The sequence below is a fragment of the Bacillus rossius genome, chromosome 1 (genome assembly GCF_032445375.1).
Source record: "Bacillus rossius redtenbacheri isolate Brsri chromosome 1, Brsri_v3, whole genome shotgun sequence".
NCBI classification, from domain to species: Eukaryota; Metazoa; Arthropoda; class Insecta; order Phasmatodea; family Bacillidae; genus Bacillus; species Bacillus rossius.
This window is the reverse complement of record NC_086330.1, coordinates 104,303,862-104,322,880: the sequence shown is the minus strand read 5'-3', so window position 1 is coordinate 104,322,880 and position 19,019 is coordinate 104,303,862. Positions and strand designations below refer to the sequence as shown.

The 19,019-nt window shown below is 36.7% G+C and overlaps 1 protein-coding gene across 1 annotated transcript in view; it reads right to left on the bottom strand.

Moving 5' to 3' along the window:
- Positions 1-19,019, bottom strand: part of LOC134541232 (low-density lipoprotein receptor-related protein 2) — a 574,163-nt gene that overhangs the window by 113,028 nt on the left and 442,116 nt on the right. Inside the window, exons 17-23 of the mRNA XM_063384501.1 lie at positions 17,610-17,872; positions 13,608-13,821; positions 12,901-13,040; positions 12,150-12,286; positions 11,549-11,726; positions 5,295-5,481; positions 2,582-2,784 (exon numbers count right to left, since the gene is read on the bottom strand). Coding sequence (XP_063240571.1) covers positions 2,582-2,784; positions 5,295-5,481; positions 11,549-11,726; positions 12,150-12,286; positions 12,901-13,040; positions 13,608-13,821; positions 17,610-17,872 — 1,322 coding nt within the window. The remainder of the gene's footprint in view (positions 1-2,581; positions 2,785-5,294; positions 5,482-11,548; positions 11,727-12,149; positions 12,287-12,900; positions 13,041-13,607; positions 13,822-17,609; positions 17,873-19,019) is intronic.

Sequence of the window (19,019 nt, the reverse complement as noted above, 5' to 3'; positions counted from 1 at the left end):
TAAAAAAGGGGCGCAAATTGATGAAAATTTACCGTCAATTGCGCGCCTTGCGCGGAGAAAGGTCATTGTACTCGATCATCTGTTGTTACAGTGCGGCCTGCGGCGTCTGTTCTCTGAGCTGCGCATGCGCAGTATAACTCATTCAATGCTCCGCCCAGACTCGTGACCTTCCATCAGCAGCCAGCCAATAGAAGCGAGCTTAGCGGAAAAAAATATAAGCTCCACCTCCCGTGTACCAGTTTTGTCCAGTTCTAATACCAGTTTATTGGTATACGCACCCGCTTACTCGCTGCCGTGACATGTTCAAGTTTACGTTCATCTTGATGTCTTGATACCAATAATTAATTATTTACGATCCCCACAAATAAATGGTTAGTTTAAAAAATATGCGTCAACAGTATAATACTTCCGAAATTATATAATACGTATAAAACAGTTACCAAGATTCCACTCATTTTATCTTGTGAAGTTCATGTCTCGTACCAGTATTTCGGCTAAGTTGTGACATAAATACAGTATCAGCACTTACAATGTTACGATCAGCCACGTAATATTTCCGACATTTCCGTTACGTTTCTATATTCGTGAGTTTACGTTTTTCCCTAGTACATTTTAGATTGTCTCCTGCTGTAATTACTCGGACTTTTACACGCCTAGGCTTAAATTGTTACATGTTTAGAAATAAAAGCAACTTTTCATGTTATAAAATACACTGTGTGGGTAGTTATCTTTGGTTTTTTGTTGTTTCACGTTTGTTACTGTATTTACAAATTGAATTGCCGTGTTAGAATGAGGAAAATGTTCTGACTGTTCGCCGAAAATTCAAGGATTTCGCGTTATTATCCAAAATGTGAGAAATTCGCGTTATTCTTAAAAATGTACTCAAATTCGCGTAAAAATTCGTTTTATCGCAATCGCGAAATATGCATGTCTCTACTAATAAGTAAGAGGTTTCATTTCAGTTGCATGTAGACTCCACACGCCATTTTTTTTTTTTATGTTCATGTCTATGTGTCTTTGTCATGTGGTCACTGATGGTGTGCGGTGCCTGCTCGTCAAGACTGCTTGTGTGTGGTGCATATCTGCATGGTTGGTTTCACTGCAGGTAGCACTACCTATGCATAATGCTAATCTGCCTGCAGCGCCTAGCCACTTGTAGTGCCTGGATTTACTTTATTTTATTTTTTGTGTTTTCTTTTTGTAATTGTATTGTTAATGTGTGTGTGTACCATTGAAGTTACTGTCGATGGTAATGTCACAAATACGTAAATAAAAACAATGCTTGGAGAAAAATTACAAACAAATAAATATCAAAACTTAAATATGGTAGGTAAATTTATGAAAACCTAAGCATTACTGGTAAACATAGATATATTATTTCAATCAATTCATTATTTCAAATACAATTTAACACATCAGCGAAGTTTGTATGTACAGAATCTAAAAAGGAAACTTTTGAAGACAAATGCACTTATTATTTCTTGGCTTCTGGCCTGAATGGACACATCTGTGCAAAACCCAGAAGCCAAAAAATTACAAAATATTTCAAAACAAAGGATAATCATTTGGTACATTCCCTAATATTTAAAGCAGTTTTATTTCAGGGACAAAGCTAAAATTTTCCATATTTATAATTTCCAGCGGTATTATACTTCTGATAATATACCTATGGAGGTTACATACTAACTCAAAAATTTAGATTTTAAATTTTTTTTTAAACTACCATGAACATAAATATGAATGTGTTCACATGATGGCTGTATGAAATTAAATCATCAAGAATAATGTGTAGTTCATATAGTCAAAAACATTTGCTGCTTAAATTTTCTAGCTTTATAAGTCTATGTAAGGTTTTAAAATAGTACTGATAAATACCTGCATATATACCACCTAGTTGGCAATTCTGCCAGAGCCATCAAGAAGAATGGTAATAAATTACATTATATTTCTGTATTACGGTATTATTTTTAATGCAATACAGTATATTACATCATAAAAATCTGGTATAATCAACAAATTTGAAACTAAAATATTTATTCATACTGATTCCACCAAAATAGTCTCATGATGCACTTATACAATAAAATCATTAGAGTAATAAATAACAAGCATGTCTAAAACAAATCTACTCGGATAAAAAAAAAACATTGTCCAATTTTTGTGTCTTTGAAAAATGTGCCAACATCATTACTACAAAACATTTTTACTAACAAGATGCAAAATCCAACAACATAATATTAATTTTTTTTTATTCAATTTATTTTCTACATTTTGGTATAAAATTCATGTTAAATAAAAAACATTCAATGGATTTACTGTAAAAAAAAAAAGAATTAATTTTTTGTAATTGATAAAAATGTTGTGAAACTGCTGATTGATTTCATGTTTTTAGATCAATTTTGGTGCTTTATAGTGTATTCATTTGCATTTTAGTGTTATAGTTTAACTGACATGCTTTGCGACGCTATTTCGATTTTAATGGAATTACTATATAACTTTGTCCCTGACCCTTGACCCTAGCCCACACTACAAGACCTTGCTCCAAGTCCAAGCCACACACTCTGAAACACGGCTCACTCACATCCTGAGGCTCAAGCCCGCGATCCAGCCTGCAGATCTTCTTGAGCTTCATGTCGGACCAAAAGATGGTGCCCGTGTGCATGTTGGACGCAGTGGCGACCACGTTCTCGACCGTGATGGGCACTCGCTCCAGGCCCTGCTCCTTCAGGTCGGCCACTAGGATCGAGTGTCGGTTCGAGATGATCAGGTAGGCCGCAGAGTGGTCTGCAACAAGAGTCACTCCGGTACAGCTGGGCTGATGGCGTCTGCCGATCAAGATCAACAAGTAGTGACAAGATTTCATAGTTTAATTTTTAGGCCAATTACATTTTTAAAACAGGAGATTTTGGCATTATTGTATTAATTTTTTATGAATTCTGTTTATTCATAAAGTTAGCATATTATTCAACACACATGACACATAAATGTTTTATGATATTTATTTCACCAAAACAGTGTCACTTTGATTGATAAATGATGTGCTCGAGACAATAAAAATAAATAGGCAAGAACTTGTTTTGAAAATGTACCAATGTCGTAACGTAAAATTTAGTTACTAAAAACAGTTGTAAGAAAAAAAAAGTATATTTTTCCAGTCTACTTAGTACCAAACAATTTTGTAAAATCTTCATGCTGAATACATTATATTCATTGATTTTAATATATTAAATGTTAGGTTTTCGTAATCTGAGTTAAGTTTTTATTAAAAATTCTGTTTAATTTCATGATAGTAGTTGCATTTCAGTACATTTTGGTGTTATTTCAGTTTTCATGCAATTCACCATATAATCTTGTCACTATCGATATGTCGATAATACTATATTTTATCGAACACTGAGCTCGGTAATGCATTGCCAATTTTTTCAGACCCGATTATTGGTCTTATATTCGACATAAAGATAAAAAAACTTTCTTAATTATATTTTCTGTTTTATGATTTTGATGTATGGTGTATTTGTAAGATCAAATTTTAAAATTATTAAAAATAAGCATTTTTGCGACAGAATTAGTCAGAACAATACCTCAATCTTCAAACATTTGTTTGTTTCAAGTATACGAGGGGGACCCCAAAAAATAAAAAATAAAAATTTTCTATTATCTTTTATACAAAATTCCTTCTGTTACCTTCAAAGTACTCTCCATTAGATGCAATGCACTTGTCAAGTATTTCTTCCCACTGTTTGAAGCAGTTCTGGAACTCTTAAACTTTGATATCCTCCAGTGCCCTTTGCAAAGCTGTTTTTACTGCCTCCACATCATCAAAACACTTCCGTTTTAGATTTTTCTTAATTCTCAGGAACAGGTAAAAATCGCCTGGTGAATACGGAGGGTGGGGAATAATAGACCACCTCTGAGAGACCAAATAGCAGTTCACTAGTAAGACCGTGTGTGCGGGGACGTTGTCGTGATGTCACCTGATCACCAAAGTTCCAGGGGTTTCCTCCGCACATCCTTTTGCAAACGTCTTAAAACTTCCAAATAAATGTGCTGCTTAACAGTCTGGCCAATGAGAACAATTTCTTGGTGCACAATTCCATGAACATCAAAAAAGACAATGATCATCGTCTTAACATTCGACCTCACTTGTTTGGCTCTTTTGGTTAGGGGAGTTGGAAGTTTTCCACTGGCTTGATGCTAGCTTGGATTCTGGGTCATACCCGTAACACCAACTCTCATCACCAGTAATGTCTTTGGTCAAAAAGTTTGGATCACGTTTCATCTCTTTGTTCGAGTCCTGGCTCAAATTCAATTGAAATTTTTTTTTGATCCTATCTGAGAAGGCAAGGAACAAATTTAGCGGCAACACATCTCGTTTGCAAATCCTCAGTCAAAATACGCTGGCACGAACTCCAACTCACTCCTGTCTCTTCTGAAATTTTGCCGATTGTGAAATAATGATCCTCGTTGATTTTTTTGCTGATTTTTTCAACTATTTCATATATTTCGATATGTTGAAGGGCGCTCAGAGCGAGCATGGTCTTCAACACTCATCTCACCACATTTAAAGTGCCCAAACCATTGGAAAACTTGTGTGCGGCTAATAGCATCCTCCTTGAAAGCCTGTTGAACATTTGGTAAGCTTCCATTGCTGATTTTTCAAGCAGAAAACAAAATTTCAAACAATCTCTTCGTTATTTTAAATCTGCCAAATGTTAACCTACAAACTGACATGTCTGAGCAACTGTTTAGTGAAGGTATCTACTAACCCCATCTAGCAGGAGAACTCTCTATGATGTCTACAATTGGCAGCGCGTTTACGTGTCCGGTTATTTTTAGGTACCCCCCCCCCCACCCCCCGGTATATTAACAAAATCAGTGAAGTAAATATGAGGTAGCAACTAGAGGTGCATTGTCAAAAGGAAAATATAAATTTTACAATCCACTTACTTCACCAAACATTTTTTATTTATTAAACTTTAGATGTTATAAATAAAATTATACTGACATAAATAATGTTCCATTGAAACTCTTTTACATTTAATAAATTGACTTGCATTTCATTGTTACATAGTGTATTGACATGTATTTCCATGTAATTTATTCCTCACAATTCTACACAAAATGTTTTTACCTACGTATTTTTCAGTTTTAAATTTGGTGTAATGTGGTGTTGTGACAGGTATTCAAGTGTTATTTCAATTGTATTAGAACCGTAAAATCCTTCCCCCATCAATGAATCTCAGCGATCGAGGACTGATCACACGCACGGAGGGTTTGATCTCGCAGACACTCACTGACGGCCTTGCAGGTGTGGTTGTCCACCTCGAGCACGTAGCCCTCCAGGCAGTTGCAGACGAAGCTGCCCTTGGTGTTGGTGCACTGCTGGGAGCACGCCCCGGGAGGGTCGCACTCGTCCAGGTCCTGGCACGTCAGCGAGTCGTTGCTCAGCACCTCGCCGGGCGGACACAGGCACATCGCCCCCTGCGACCAGGACGCTCACAGCCCCGACTCCTCGCACCGCACTTCAGCAGCATCACATTCACTTCAACTTTGCAACATTTATAATTTAAAATACATAAATGCATGTGAAGAGCTGCATTTTAATTAATGTAGTACATCATATTTATTATTATTATTATTATTATTATTATTAGTGATCGGTTGAATCCCAATTTTCTCAAATCCAAATCTTGAATTTGAATCTCAGAGAGTACCTCGAATATACCCCACAAAACTGAATCTAGGTTGTCAAGGAAATAAATAAAATAAAATAATGAATGATGCAATTAAATTTTTAACTATGGTGTTGAAACGTTCTACCCTTTTAGTGGTTGTTTCACAAACTAACTTTCCAGAATCAATACATATTGTAACTTTATTTGTATAATTAATTACTTGTTAAAAGTACAATATCTTGGTGGATGGTAACAAGATAGGTATGAAGAAAAAAATTGGCCTAGTACAAAACAGAGGTTATCAGTATTGAATTTTTTATTTACTCTATTTACTTACTCTATAATTTTTCTTTGAATCTTTTTCATTGAATAACAAATCCTTCGAATACTAAGGATGTTACTGTATTTTAGGATTTTATTGGCCCATTCCTAATTATGATATTAAGTATATATTGTTATCTATATTGCGGGTTAGGAACTAGTTTATGTTTGGTTGCACCTACAGACTACTTTTGTGTGTGAATGTACGTATACGTAAGGCAATGACTGTGCTGACGCACGGACACCTTTGCAGGCATGCGCGGAGTGCCATCAGGAGGCTGGATGAGCGAGGTGTACCGTCACGCGAGAGACTCAAGACCGGGGAGCCGAGCGAGGAGGTCGACTCGGCGAATCGAATGGACTCCGCGTACCCGGAGTTGGTCGAGCAGCCGAGCACCAAACCACTCAGGGATAACACGATGAGGGCCAGGGCATCTCGTGTTGGAGGGCGCAGTTGGTCAGCCAGCTTGTGTTTATGAGTCCGCATGCAAGGGAACCCGTCATGTTTGGCACCACTTGCTGATTTCCTCGAAACTGAGTGCAGCACTAGAGCAGCGAGGCGTGAAGTCAGAGAGTAGAAGTGGGCACCACTGATGAGCCACGCCATTTCCATTGTCACTGCTATTGCATCTTACCTAAGATGGCTCTGCATTCGATAACATGCAGAGATTGGAAGTAAATTTAAAAGGAGGACTTTTTTTTTTGGCAGTTGGTGTAATTATCAGTAAATTTACAGCGAAAAGAAAACTACCGAAATAAAAAAAAAAGATTGTGGATATTCATAAAATTTACACAAGATGTTTTTATCCTATAATACACTTTCCACAATAATATTCAATATTTATATAATATGCATAATGGTTTTACAGGCAAACTAAGTTTTATATACTATTTTTGTTCCATAATACATCCATAACATATCAAAATCAGAAAAAAATTAAATTGTCATTCCAAAGTTGATTATGTTTATTAAATAATATCTAATAGGCTTAATAAATGTTTTAAGAAAATGTGAAAGTTTGGAGTTTTTAATATATTGGTATTCAATAGCGGATCCAGAGGGGATCAAGCCCCCCCCCCCAAAAGCATCTGGGTCCACTATTGTTTTAGTGTTTGCCTTGATAAAGCCTAGCCTCAGCTGGGTCAAGCCCCTCCCAAACCAAATTCCTGGATCCCCCACTGATGGTATTATTTAACCATCTTTTAAAATTTTTTATTAATTTTGTTTTCAATAGTCAGTTGTTATTTATGACAATATGATAAAACCAAAAATACAAAAACTTAATTATAGGTTTACCCATAAATATTATCATAATGGGGTTATATGTTATAGCAATATATTAATTTTACTTGACTGTTATTTAAATCAGTATCTATTTTTTAAGTAAACACATAATATCATGCTAATTTTAATCAAAAATATGAAAATAAAAATAAATGTAGCACCTAGATATTTTCTTCTATGCTTGCATAGGTGTCAGACAATACAATAACTAGAGACATGCATATTTCGCGAATGCGATAAAACGAATTTTTACGCGAATTTGAGTACATTTTTAAGAATAACGCGAATTTCTCACATTTTGGATAATAACGCGAAATCCTTGAATTTTCGGCGAACAGTCAGAACATTTTCCTCATTCTAACACGGCAATTCAATTTGTAAATACAGTAACAAACGTGAAACAACAAAAAACCAAAGATAACTACCCACACAGTGTATTTTATAACATGAAAAGTTGCTTTTATTTCTAAACATGTAACAATTTAAGCCTAGGCGTGTAAAAGTCCGAGTAATTACAGCAGGAGACAATCTAAAATGTACTAGGGAAAAACGTAAACTCACGAATATAGAAACGTAACGGAAATGTCGGAAATATTACGTGGCTGATCGTAACATTGTAAGTGCTGATACTGTATTTATGTCACAACTTAGCCGAAATACTGGTACGAGACATGAACTTCACAAGATAAAATGAGTGGAATCTTGGTAACTGTTTTATACGTATTATATAATTTCGGAAGTATTATACTGTTGACGCATATTTTTTAAACTAACCATTTATTTGTGGGGATCGTAAATAATTAATTATTGGTATCAAGACATCAAGATGAACGTAAACTTGAACATGTCACGGCAGCGAGTAAGCGGGTGCGTATACCAATAAACTGGTATTAGAACTGGACAAAACTGGTACACGGGAGGTGGAGCTTATATTTTTTTCCGCTAAGCTCGCTTCTATTGGCTGGCTGCTGATGGAAGGTCACGAGTCTGGGCGGAGCATTGAATGAGTTATACTGCGCATGCGCAGCTCAGAGAACAGACGCCGCAGGCCGCACTGTAACAACAGATGATCGAGTACAATGACCTTTCTCCGCGCAAGGCGCGCAATTGACGGTAAATTTTCATCAATTTGCGCCCCTTTTTTATTTATTTTTACTGTGTAATGTAGCCCGTTCTGAACGCTGCAGGATGCGACTGTATTTTAATTAACTTTAACGTATTTCTTACTTTTCCCTTTATTTACACTTTCCCGCTTTTTACACTTTTTTACTTTGTCCCCATGAAAAGTGCAAATAAGGGGTTTTGCTGTATTTTGATATTCGGCTCGCCTGGACAGTCGATTATCACGGTGTTTACAGCAGGTTGTTTCTCGAAGCGTTGTTCTCTTATATAGTCTTTAGCGTTGTTTGTCCATTGCGTCCATTTTTATTAACCAAATACCAAATTTAAAATGCAAACACGGTGACGATTCGTAACATTCTGTTGTGCGCAAGTTAAAGTTTAACGGGTCGAATTTTGTTACAGATAGTTTTCAACGTCTGTGAAATAAATTAAAGGTGTACAATTTAAAGGTCGGCTAAAACATTAGGCCTATTAAAATGCCTAAAGTGCCGGTAACTGCAAAACAGCGAGCCTCTGAATTTTCTCAACACGGACTTTATGCTAGTGATTCAACCACACTTTTTTGTCGTCACTGTAATGTCACCGTCTCTTGGGATAGGAAAGACTCATGTGAAAAACATGTAGGCAGTGAAAAACACAAGAAGCGTCTCTCTTCATTGCAAGGCTCATCTAGTGCGCCTGAACGCCAGTCGTCAATATCTTCAGCGTTTCAGACAGCAAAAAATAATGTCCAAAAAGACAAAAAGTTGGAATTTATAAAGGAAACAGCAGAGACCTTTATAAAGGCAAATATACCCCTTGAAAAGCTTGATGATCCTAATATCAGGGCATGGCTGAACAAATACATCGAAGGTGCTGGAGACATGCCACTTGCGAGAACAGTCCGTGAGAAATATGTAGGGGACATAGCCAAATGCAGAATTGAAGATGCCAAAACTGCATTAAAGGACAAAAAAATTGACATACTGTGCGACGAAACAACAGATAAAATGGGTAGGTGTGTATTTGTTGTTTTATTTAGAATTCTGAATCTTCAACAGGATAAACCAGAAATATTTGTTGCAGGAGTTCACTTTCTTGAAGCTGCTAATGCCACAAACTGTGTGAGGGCAATTTTAGATTCACTCAAAATGTACAATGTACAGTATGGTGATGTGCTCTCAGTAGTAACCGATGCTGCTCGTTATATGACCAAGGCTGTTAGTACTCTCGAAGTAATCCTTGGAGACCAGTTAACGTATGTCCAGTGCTGGGCACATAAGTTAAATCTTGTTGGCAATGTCTGGGTGAAAGAGTTGCCTGAGTTGAACAATGCTATGAGCAAAATAAAAAATGTGTTCAACAACACCAGGAAAAGAAGGCACCTGTATGCTAGCTTTCTTGAAGAAAAGCATGGAGAGAAACGTCCATTGTTCCCACTTCCTGTTGTTACTAGATGGAATTCCTGGTTCAACAGCGTTTTTTATGTAGCAGACTACATACATGACATTGTTGATTTCTGCAAAACAGATGAACTAAAGGCAACACAAAATTCAGGGGTTGAGTTTCTGTGTTCACTCACAGAAAATGACATTTCTCTCATTCTTTGTCAAGCTGTCTTTGTGAAAGATCATGCCAAGAGCCTTGTAGAGCTAATACAGAAACTTGAAGGTTCTTTGTCTCCAACTGCCCATTCACTATATGGGGACTTGCAAGGTATAAAAAAAAATTTGAAAACATCACTCGTGGCATTTATTTTGAGGCAACCAGTAGAGCTTTGTCTAACATGCCCCCCGCTAAAGCTGCTGAAGCTAAAGTGTCCATCACAAGAACAGCAACACAAGCCCTTTCCAAACTGAACTCTCTCATGACAACTGACCCAAGTAGAAAGAGATTTGAAGCAATTCAAATTTTTAGTCAGGAAAGTTTGTTGCTTGCTAAATTAAACCCAGAAATGGTGCAGAAACTGAAAACTGTCCATAGTCTCTACTCCATAAGCACTGAAGAATTAACAGCTGGTTTTGGTCAGCTTCAGGACATTGTTACAAAACAAATGGAAACAGACAATTCAGTGGACGTAGTGAAGTCATTGAATGTAGTAAAGCTGTCACAGCCATTGTTTGCTTCCAGCTGCCTTGAAGCCATCTGGATGCCTTCTGCAAACGTTGACTGTGAACGATTTTTGTCCTCATATAACACAGTCTTAACAGACCGCAGGACAAATTTAAGTGAGGCTAATTTGTGTATCATGGCTACTTTTGCTTTCGAGAGCTAAAGTTTGAGGATTTTGTTCCATGTGTTTATGTCACTATTTTAGAGACTTCATATTTATTCTTGCTGGTTTAGGTACTAAAATATTTTCAATTACTGTATGTAAAAAGTGATGTGTAAATTCGATTGTAAATTACTGCTGCTAGTGCAACTGTACAATGCAAGAATGTGTCCAAAATTTCAAGGTATGCTTAGCTTAATTTTTTAAACTTATAGTGCTAAAACTATTTAAAAAATAACACCGCTTTTGATGTATGATAACACCACTTTTAAGGGTAAATAACAACGAATTTTGCTATAAAATAAACCCCAAAACTGCATGTCTCTAACAATAACATACACTAACATTTATTGCTGCAATTGCTTACATAGTAAAAGCTAACAGTTTCATTGAAGATGTTTACCAAGCTGAATCAATGTTGCAGTAGAGATCAGAAGGCTGAAGGAGACCATATTACCATAGATAATAAATTACTTATGTGAGCAATGAAAAATCCGAAAGTAAAACCAAAGTTCATTTAAAATGTTTCCCTTGTTTACTCTTTCTCCACTCACTTAATTTTGCAATAATGAAAATAATTTGTTCAGTTACGTAACTGTCGATAATAACATCACAAATTCCCAATATGTACTTTCTCGCCTCAATATATCTTTCACCAACCTTAGCAGAATTCCCATCTGTAACATCACAAGCCCTATGTCTCACTTCATATAACATTAAATATTCCACATTGTGAACAATAATAAAGTGAACCCTCCCTTTATGCAAAGTCCCAGTTGTAAAAAACTATTCCATAGAACTCAGCTCTCTACACAAAACAACACTTTGGAGACTTGAATGTGTAAAATTGAGATTTCACGGTGATACGAGATAGCGGAAAAGCACGCGACTCACGGCAGGAGTCTGTTTGCAGCCATTGGAGCAGAGGCCTCCTTGGTGCTGGCACTCGTTGAGGTCGCAGCCGACTCCTTCATCTCTGCCGTTGGGACAGTCCGGCTTCCCGTCGCACACGCTCGAAATGCTGATGCAGCGCTGCGCCACGTTAGGACACTGCCACTGGCCGGAGTCGCACCTGCGGTCATTGCAACAGTGTTACCAACACCAATCTGCAGGAAACCACCTTTATAACAAACAAATAAGTGAGTATATGTATTATATTAAGTACATAAATACTATACATCTGGAGTTAAAATTAAAATGCAATTAAACTTACAAAAACCACGTTTAGGAAATACTGTGGCTTTATATGAAAACATTTTTCATAATACAATTTGTTTATGAGGTGTGGTTTGATTTCATGATAAAGAGTTCCAATGTACCATGCAATGTACAATGATCTTTTTTACTGTCCACCATGAAATTTAAATGATCCTACAGACAGGCCAATCCAAAAGTTAATTATATGAAAAAGTTCAACCTTTGAGAAAAATATTTTTTTGTTCATTTAAAAAGGTGTTTTGAAGAGCACGAATGCTCTTCCCGCATCAGCGCTGACCTGAAGGGTGGCGGCCCGCAGGCGTGCCGGGAGTCCTCGTCAGAGTTGTCGCCACAGTCGTCCTTCCCGTCGCAGATGTAGGTCTTGAACACACAGCGCGAGTTGTTGCACTTGAAGAAGCCAGCCTGGCAGTCCACCTGCAACTCACCATGGACCACGGGATCAATAAGATAACTTTACGATCAGAACCACGACAACTTTCTTCAAACTACCATATTTACGTAAATATAATGCTATGATTTTTACCAAAAAATGTGGTGACTTACGGTGGGGGTCGCATTATAATCGGGAACTTATATCATGCCATTGGGAATGGCTTATTTGAAAACTACAGCTTTGCCTCCACTGTATATAATCACATTATTTGCTTTTTAAACAGCCACCCCTTTTGAACCACAATCATAAAAAACAATTATTTTTCTAACTGCGGCTGACGAAATTAGCACCAGAATGGGTCTAATAAATATGGAAAAAAATATAATAATTTACATAATTTTCAAGCGTAATGTACTTTAACTGTGATTTCTAATCCATAAAGTCATTTTCATGAACTTGTAATCAAAAAGTTGGGGGCTGACATTATATTCAGAGTCACATTATTTTCAGGTAAATGCAGTCATAACTAATGAAAAATAGTTAAACCACAGACAAAGTTTTCCTCATCCAAATTCACAGCAGCTGTCTTGTACTGACAGGAGAACTGTGGGGGTTTCATTGTTATCAGATCACAAGAAAAGCAGTAGAGCCTCACCTTGCCGCAAGTAGACGGCTCATCCGACGAGTCGTCGCAGTCGGCAGTGCCATCGCAGTGCCAACTGCGAGGGATGCATATCCCCGACGACAGACACTGGAACTGCCGCTCCGTGTCGCACTGATCAGGAGCCAGGGACGCTGCGCAGGAAACACCAGAACGCAAGTCAACCACTTTGCTTGAAGGCACTCTGAACATTGAAAATCAATATACCAGCGAGGTGCACATAGAAAACGGTGGCTGAGATACTGTGCACATTTGTGGTCTCTGTGCAAAGCTAAGTTTTTTCATCAGTAATAAATGGGCCAGCTATTATAATCAAACATTAATCAAAGTTAAAATCGTTGGTGAGGATTACTAATCACTAAAATATTAATTTTAATCACCTAATAGTACACAACACACTACTTTACAACAAGGGTCTTTGATGCAGAATCAGGTTAAATCAGCCTCTACGAAACTTTGATATCTTGATAACCCAGAAAGATTTAAAGAAAACAAATAAACAATAATAAAAGCTTAAAAGGATTCATAATTGTGCAATCCACATACATTACCCCACAACACACAGAATAAGATGTTTTATTCAATATAAAGGACATTATCGGTTAGTAAGTTCTGTGATAATGATTTCTCTACTACAACTTGTATTTTGGTGTCATGTGTACAGTGCATTGACGCGAGCTGCAGGGGAAAGTAAGACTCACGGCATCCCAGCTCGTCACTGCCATCATTGCAGTCGGGGATGCCGTCGCACTTGTATGTCTCCTGGATGCACTGCTTCAGGTCCGCGCACTTGAACTGGCTGGCGGAGCACGTGATTGGCGGGCAGCCCTCCTCATCCTGGTTGTCGAAACAGTCGTTGTCGCCGTCGCACACCCACGACTGCGGGATGCAGTGCCCCGACCGCGGGCAGGTGAACTGGGATCAAGAACACCCGACGTCTTATACTGAGCACTGCCAGGCGACCAATAACGCAACCATTATCACCTCTGATGGCCCGATTTTCTGATGTTAAAATGGTATAATGCAAATTTTGCACATGGTTTGCATTGCGGAGGGATCCAATATCTGTACTATAATAAAACTTTAGAATAATTGTCTTTTCTGTACATTGAAATCATTTAAAAAATCTGATTGCGGTGATGTAGGACAGGTAACAGAAGACGATAAGACTAATTTTAAAAACTTTGCCTGTCTGTTTGTCTGTTTGTCAGTTTGAAAACACTAATCTCAAAAACTACTAGATGAATTTTCATTGGGATTTCACAGGTAACTTGAGCAGGTGGGTAGGAAGCAAATATTTAATTGGGGGGGGGGGGGGGGGGGGGGGCCAAAGGAGAGTATCATTATAAGTGGTGGATTTAACAAAGGGGGTGTCCGGGGGCTCTCCCCCGGTAGAATGAAAAATTGTATTCTAAGGAGCAAAATGGTGCTATTTAAGCATCTTTCGTACATAAAAATAGAATGTACTACTAGCAGAAATTTTAACTTTTTTTTATAACAAATTTACTTAAGGCTCGGCATCACAAAACAGTGTTCACTTTTCAGTTTTCGCCTCGTAGAATTCATTTAAAAGGCAAGTTGGAAAGGTCTATACATCAATCAAATCTCAAGTAAGGCTCCAAATTTTTGAAAATATACTATTCAGTATTCATTATATTTTTTTATTTAAGGGAGTACTAGAAAGTATTTAGATTGTATTCAGAAAGGTCAAAATAATATTTTATTTTTTAGCATTTAAAATTTGAAAGTTAAAAAATAATAATAATTTTCAAAAAATGCAGTACAAATTTTAAAAAAAAATAAAAATATATATAGATGGAAAAAACGTTTTGCAATAACAATCATATAATTTTATTCAGGAAAGTCTAAAGGTTTTTTTGACATTAAAAATAAACAAAAAACTTTTTATTTTTTTATTTTTACTGTCAGACTTAATAAATCAAGGTCAATACAGGAAAGGTCTATACATCAACCAAATCTGAATTAAGGCTCCAAAGTTTTTAAAATTTACTATTCGTTATATTTTTTTATTGAAAGAAGTACTAGAAAGTATTTACATTGTATGTATTCAGAAAGGTCAAAATAATTTTTTTAGCATTTAAAATTAAAAAAAGTCACAAAAATTAATTTTTCGAAAAATGCAGTTCAACTTTAAAAAAATTAAACATGGAAAAAAGCTTTTCACAATAACACTCATATCATTTTATTCAGGAAAGTTGAAATTTTATTTTGGTATTAAAAATTAAAAAGTCAATAGTTTAATATTTTTACTGTCAGACTCCCCTTAAGAATAAGTTTAAAATGCGAACCCCACAGAATAGGCGAGTGAAGATGCTTAAAAATAACTGCAAATCTGCTTGATAAATTCTTGTTCAATGATTTGTAGATTCAAAGAAATTTTTTTATTACTCGATGGAATAATCACGAGCGACGAGCGCAAAAAAATAATGTACCGACATACTAAACTTTAATGTTAAATAGGTATATTACATATTATGGTTTTCGGGATCATGTAAAAATTTGTCTCAGTCTAATCCTGCTCAAAAGTAATACCTGAGATAAAGGAATCCAACTCTTCTTTAGGATCTTTGTCTTCACAGGCATTACAGCCTTCTAGCCAGTGGTTGTGATGAACTGCAGGACTGTGCAGAACGGTTGTTGAAGAAAAAGTTGATGCTTTTCTGAGTCATTGTACGCCGCAAAAATTAAAATACTGTTATAAATTTTCTCCTTAAACCCTAAATGTTTTCATCACTGCCATTCCACACTACTCACTCACGATACTATAGATAAATAAGTTTATTTTAAACAGTTCTGTAGTACGGCTCACAAAGTTTCTTGGACTTAAAAGCAAGACGTACAGCTGTTGAATGATGACTGATGTGGAAAGCGCTCTGCACTTCAGGTCGTTACCGTTAGGTAGAAACGATACGGGGAGAATGCAAGGGTCTGAAGGTCAGGTAGACAAGGGTGGACAAAAACGAAGCGTAAGCTACTGCAACGAGCGGAATCATTTACTGGTCTTATATCCCACAACAATATTTCCGCTATCAACACTGTGAAACGTGAATATTTAGAAGAAAACAAGAACAGTTGCCGTATTTATTGTGCCTGTACACTTATCAAAAAGTCTTAATTTATTTAAAGAATAAGGTAACGCACAGACAAGAAAATCCCACAAAACCACTTAGCATTGCAATGAAGACAATGCCTCTTGTTCATCTGATGCAATGGCCGGGAAAAACCATCACTTTGCCCGGCCATGAAATGTTATGGCCGGGCAGTCGCCTGGGTCGCCCCCCCCCCCCCCCCCCCGGTTCCTACGCGCCTGAACTTGAGCATATTTTAGGAAACATAGAGGTTATATTTCATCAAAATCGGCTCACAGGAAAACATTTATTTTAATTAAAATTTTTAGGAGTCTTCTCAGATTAGTACACTTCCTAGAAAAGTCAAAAGATGGAGCTTCATTATGTGACCTAAACCAAGGCCACAAAATATTCTGGTTCATATATTTTATATTTTAGTTTATGTTACTCTAGGTATTTTAGTCTGTAATTAGTTTTATTGCAAGTTTTAATATTTATTTACGGCAGCTAAAACAGGTAGATAAATGTAAGCTATTTTATCTATGCAGCAGTTTCATAAGTTTGCAGACATTTAAATTATTTTGTTTGTTACTTTTTGTGGTCAATTACTTGCGATCAATCGAACTGCTAAGGTGAATGCATGAGAAACTAATTAGTGTGAGCTTGGGACAGCGTTCATACTGCTGCGCTAGTTTTGGACTGTTGTTAAGTAGTTAAACACAGGCCCGACAGATGGTGATAGTGTGGCTGAAGAATAAAAAAAAGTGATGTGGACAATGTGTCTGCTCAGAGTGGTGAAGAAGTTGAATTTGGGCCGGGGAGCTGTGAACATGCGGGCGACAAGGCCTGCACATACAAGTAAGTATCGCGGGCGAATTGAGTATTGGTTGCCGGGATTGTGCGGTGACATCTTCAGCCATGGCCATAGCATGGACGGATATGGTGTCAATATTAAGCTTTACAGTGATGTTATGGATTCAAGATGTAAGCACTTCTGCATCTTGCAGATACAGGCATGCACTAAAAATTGTAAACAGAGTGCTTGCACAGTGCGAAATGTGACACACAGATAGTACTTCAATGAAATGCTGATATGTGTGTGCGAATGCAGTACAGATTTCTTTGTTTTCTAATACACGCATGCAAATGTCTCGGGCTCTAAAAAGGTTCAAGATAGGGGGAAAAAGTTGTTTCCAATTGAAATTTATGTTGTTTTTAATGTTAACATTTTGTAGAACCTAATGAAGTATTATCAAATGGGTTACTACTTAAAAAAAAATACAAAATGGTTTAGAACACACCTAAAATAAGCAAAACATCCGGAAAAACTATGAAAGTTCACATAATTTGCAGTGCACTCTACTTGAACATAAGTTCAATGATTACTCAAAAGTATTCGAAAGAAGAAATAAATATCAGCTATTCAACACGAATTGATCACGAAATGATTTTTTTTAAGGAAGTTATTACTGCACTTGAATGCGAATTCATATTTATGAAGATAGACTTTCAATGAGAATGTAGCAGAAATTGAACTCATTAAAAGTGTAGTAATCTAAGATTTTCATGAAGAAGTATGCCTCTGGCAGTAAATCTCGCAGGAGGACAACAAACCTGGAAGTAGGCACATGTCTTCTCACTGCAGGAGGCTCGCTCGTCGGAGCCGTCGCCGCAGTCGTTCTCCGAGTCGCACCGCCACGTCATGGGGATGCAGCGCCTGTTCTCGCACTGGAACTGCGACGGGGCGCACGTCGTGTTGGCGCCGCAGCCCATCTCGTCCGAGTAGTCCCCGCAGTCGTTCTCCGAGTCGCACTTGAAGTTGCCAGGGATGCAGCGCCCGCTGCTGCACTTGAACTCACTCGGCGCGCACGTCGGTTCTGGGGACCACCACCGCCACACATTAATAAATCATATTTCCTAAATAAACTCGTCAGTTCACAAGATTACCTGATTTACTTTACGCTCACTGAAGGCTTAGTCTCACTCTCTTCAACATGTTAGATACAGTGAAATCTCATTACAACGTAGGTACTTGAAAAATCCCACCTTTTTTGGTACTTAATAATGAAAGTACTTTGTTTATACTGAACTGTTACTAAATGTAAAACATTTTTTCAGACCTAAAAATATATTCTTTAAAGTGAGAGAGAAATCCTTTAGAGTGAGGTACTTTGTAATGAGGTTTCACTATACTTCAATATCTTGTAGTTATTATTATTAAGTAGGTAAGGGCATTCATTTCCTATAACTTTATCACAATACCTCTCTTGCATTTTGTTTTATCTCATTATTATCTCAATAGATATTGACTAAGTATCATCTTTTAGTGGTAATAAGTCATGTAAGTGTTTGTAGTTATCAGTAATGTGAACTTTTACAGCTCAAAAATAATGTTTTGTATATATTTGGTAATTATTAACCCAACAACAAACGGAACCAAACAATAGGAAAAAATTTAGGTCACAGGAAAATCCCTTACTCAATTGATATTCACGACAAGAAAATAAAATAACCAACTCAGAATGTAAGAAGTAGCCTTTAAGAGATTTGACCTCCAGAATTTGTAATTTTTTTTACTAAAGTTTATAATTTGAATATTTAACATTATTTTTATGACAAAAATGAATACAAGATACATTTAGGATGTTATTTACATTTTTTTAGTCTGCTATTAGTGTACGGAAAAGATTATATGTTGAATTGTGAAAATAAATAAATAAATAACACACAAAAGAATGTCTAACAGCAGTAACGACTGTATAATACCAAAATGCAAGTCATGCCCACCGCTGAAGCCCTCGGCTTTTGGTGGACATGTGACAATGTGACAATAAATATAGCACCAAAATGCAAGTTATGTATCATTTAACCAAAACTTAATTAAAATCATAAAAAAAGTAATCTTTTAATGTTTGTAATCAAAGGACTGTCATTATTTTCAGACAAAATTTGTAACAAAGTGCATGGATCAGAAAATTTAATTTAATTTATTTTGGTGCACATTTCTTATTTTATCTTTCCATC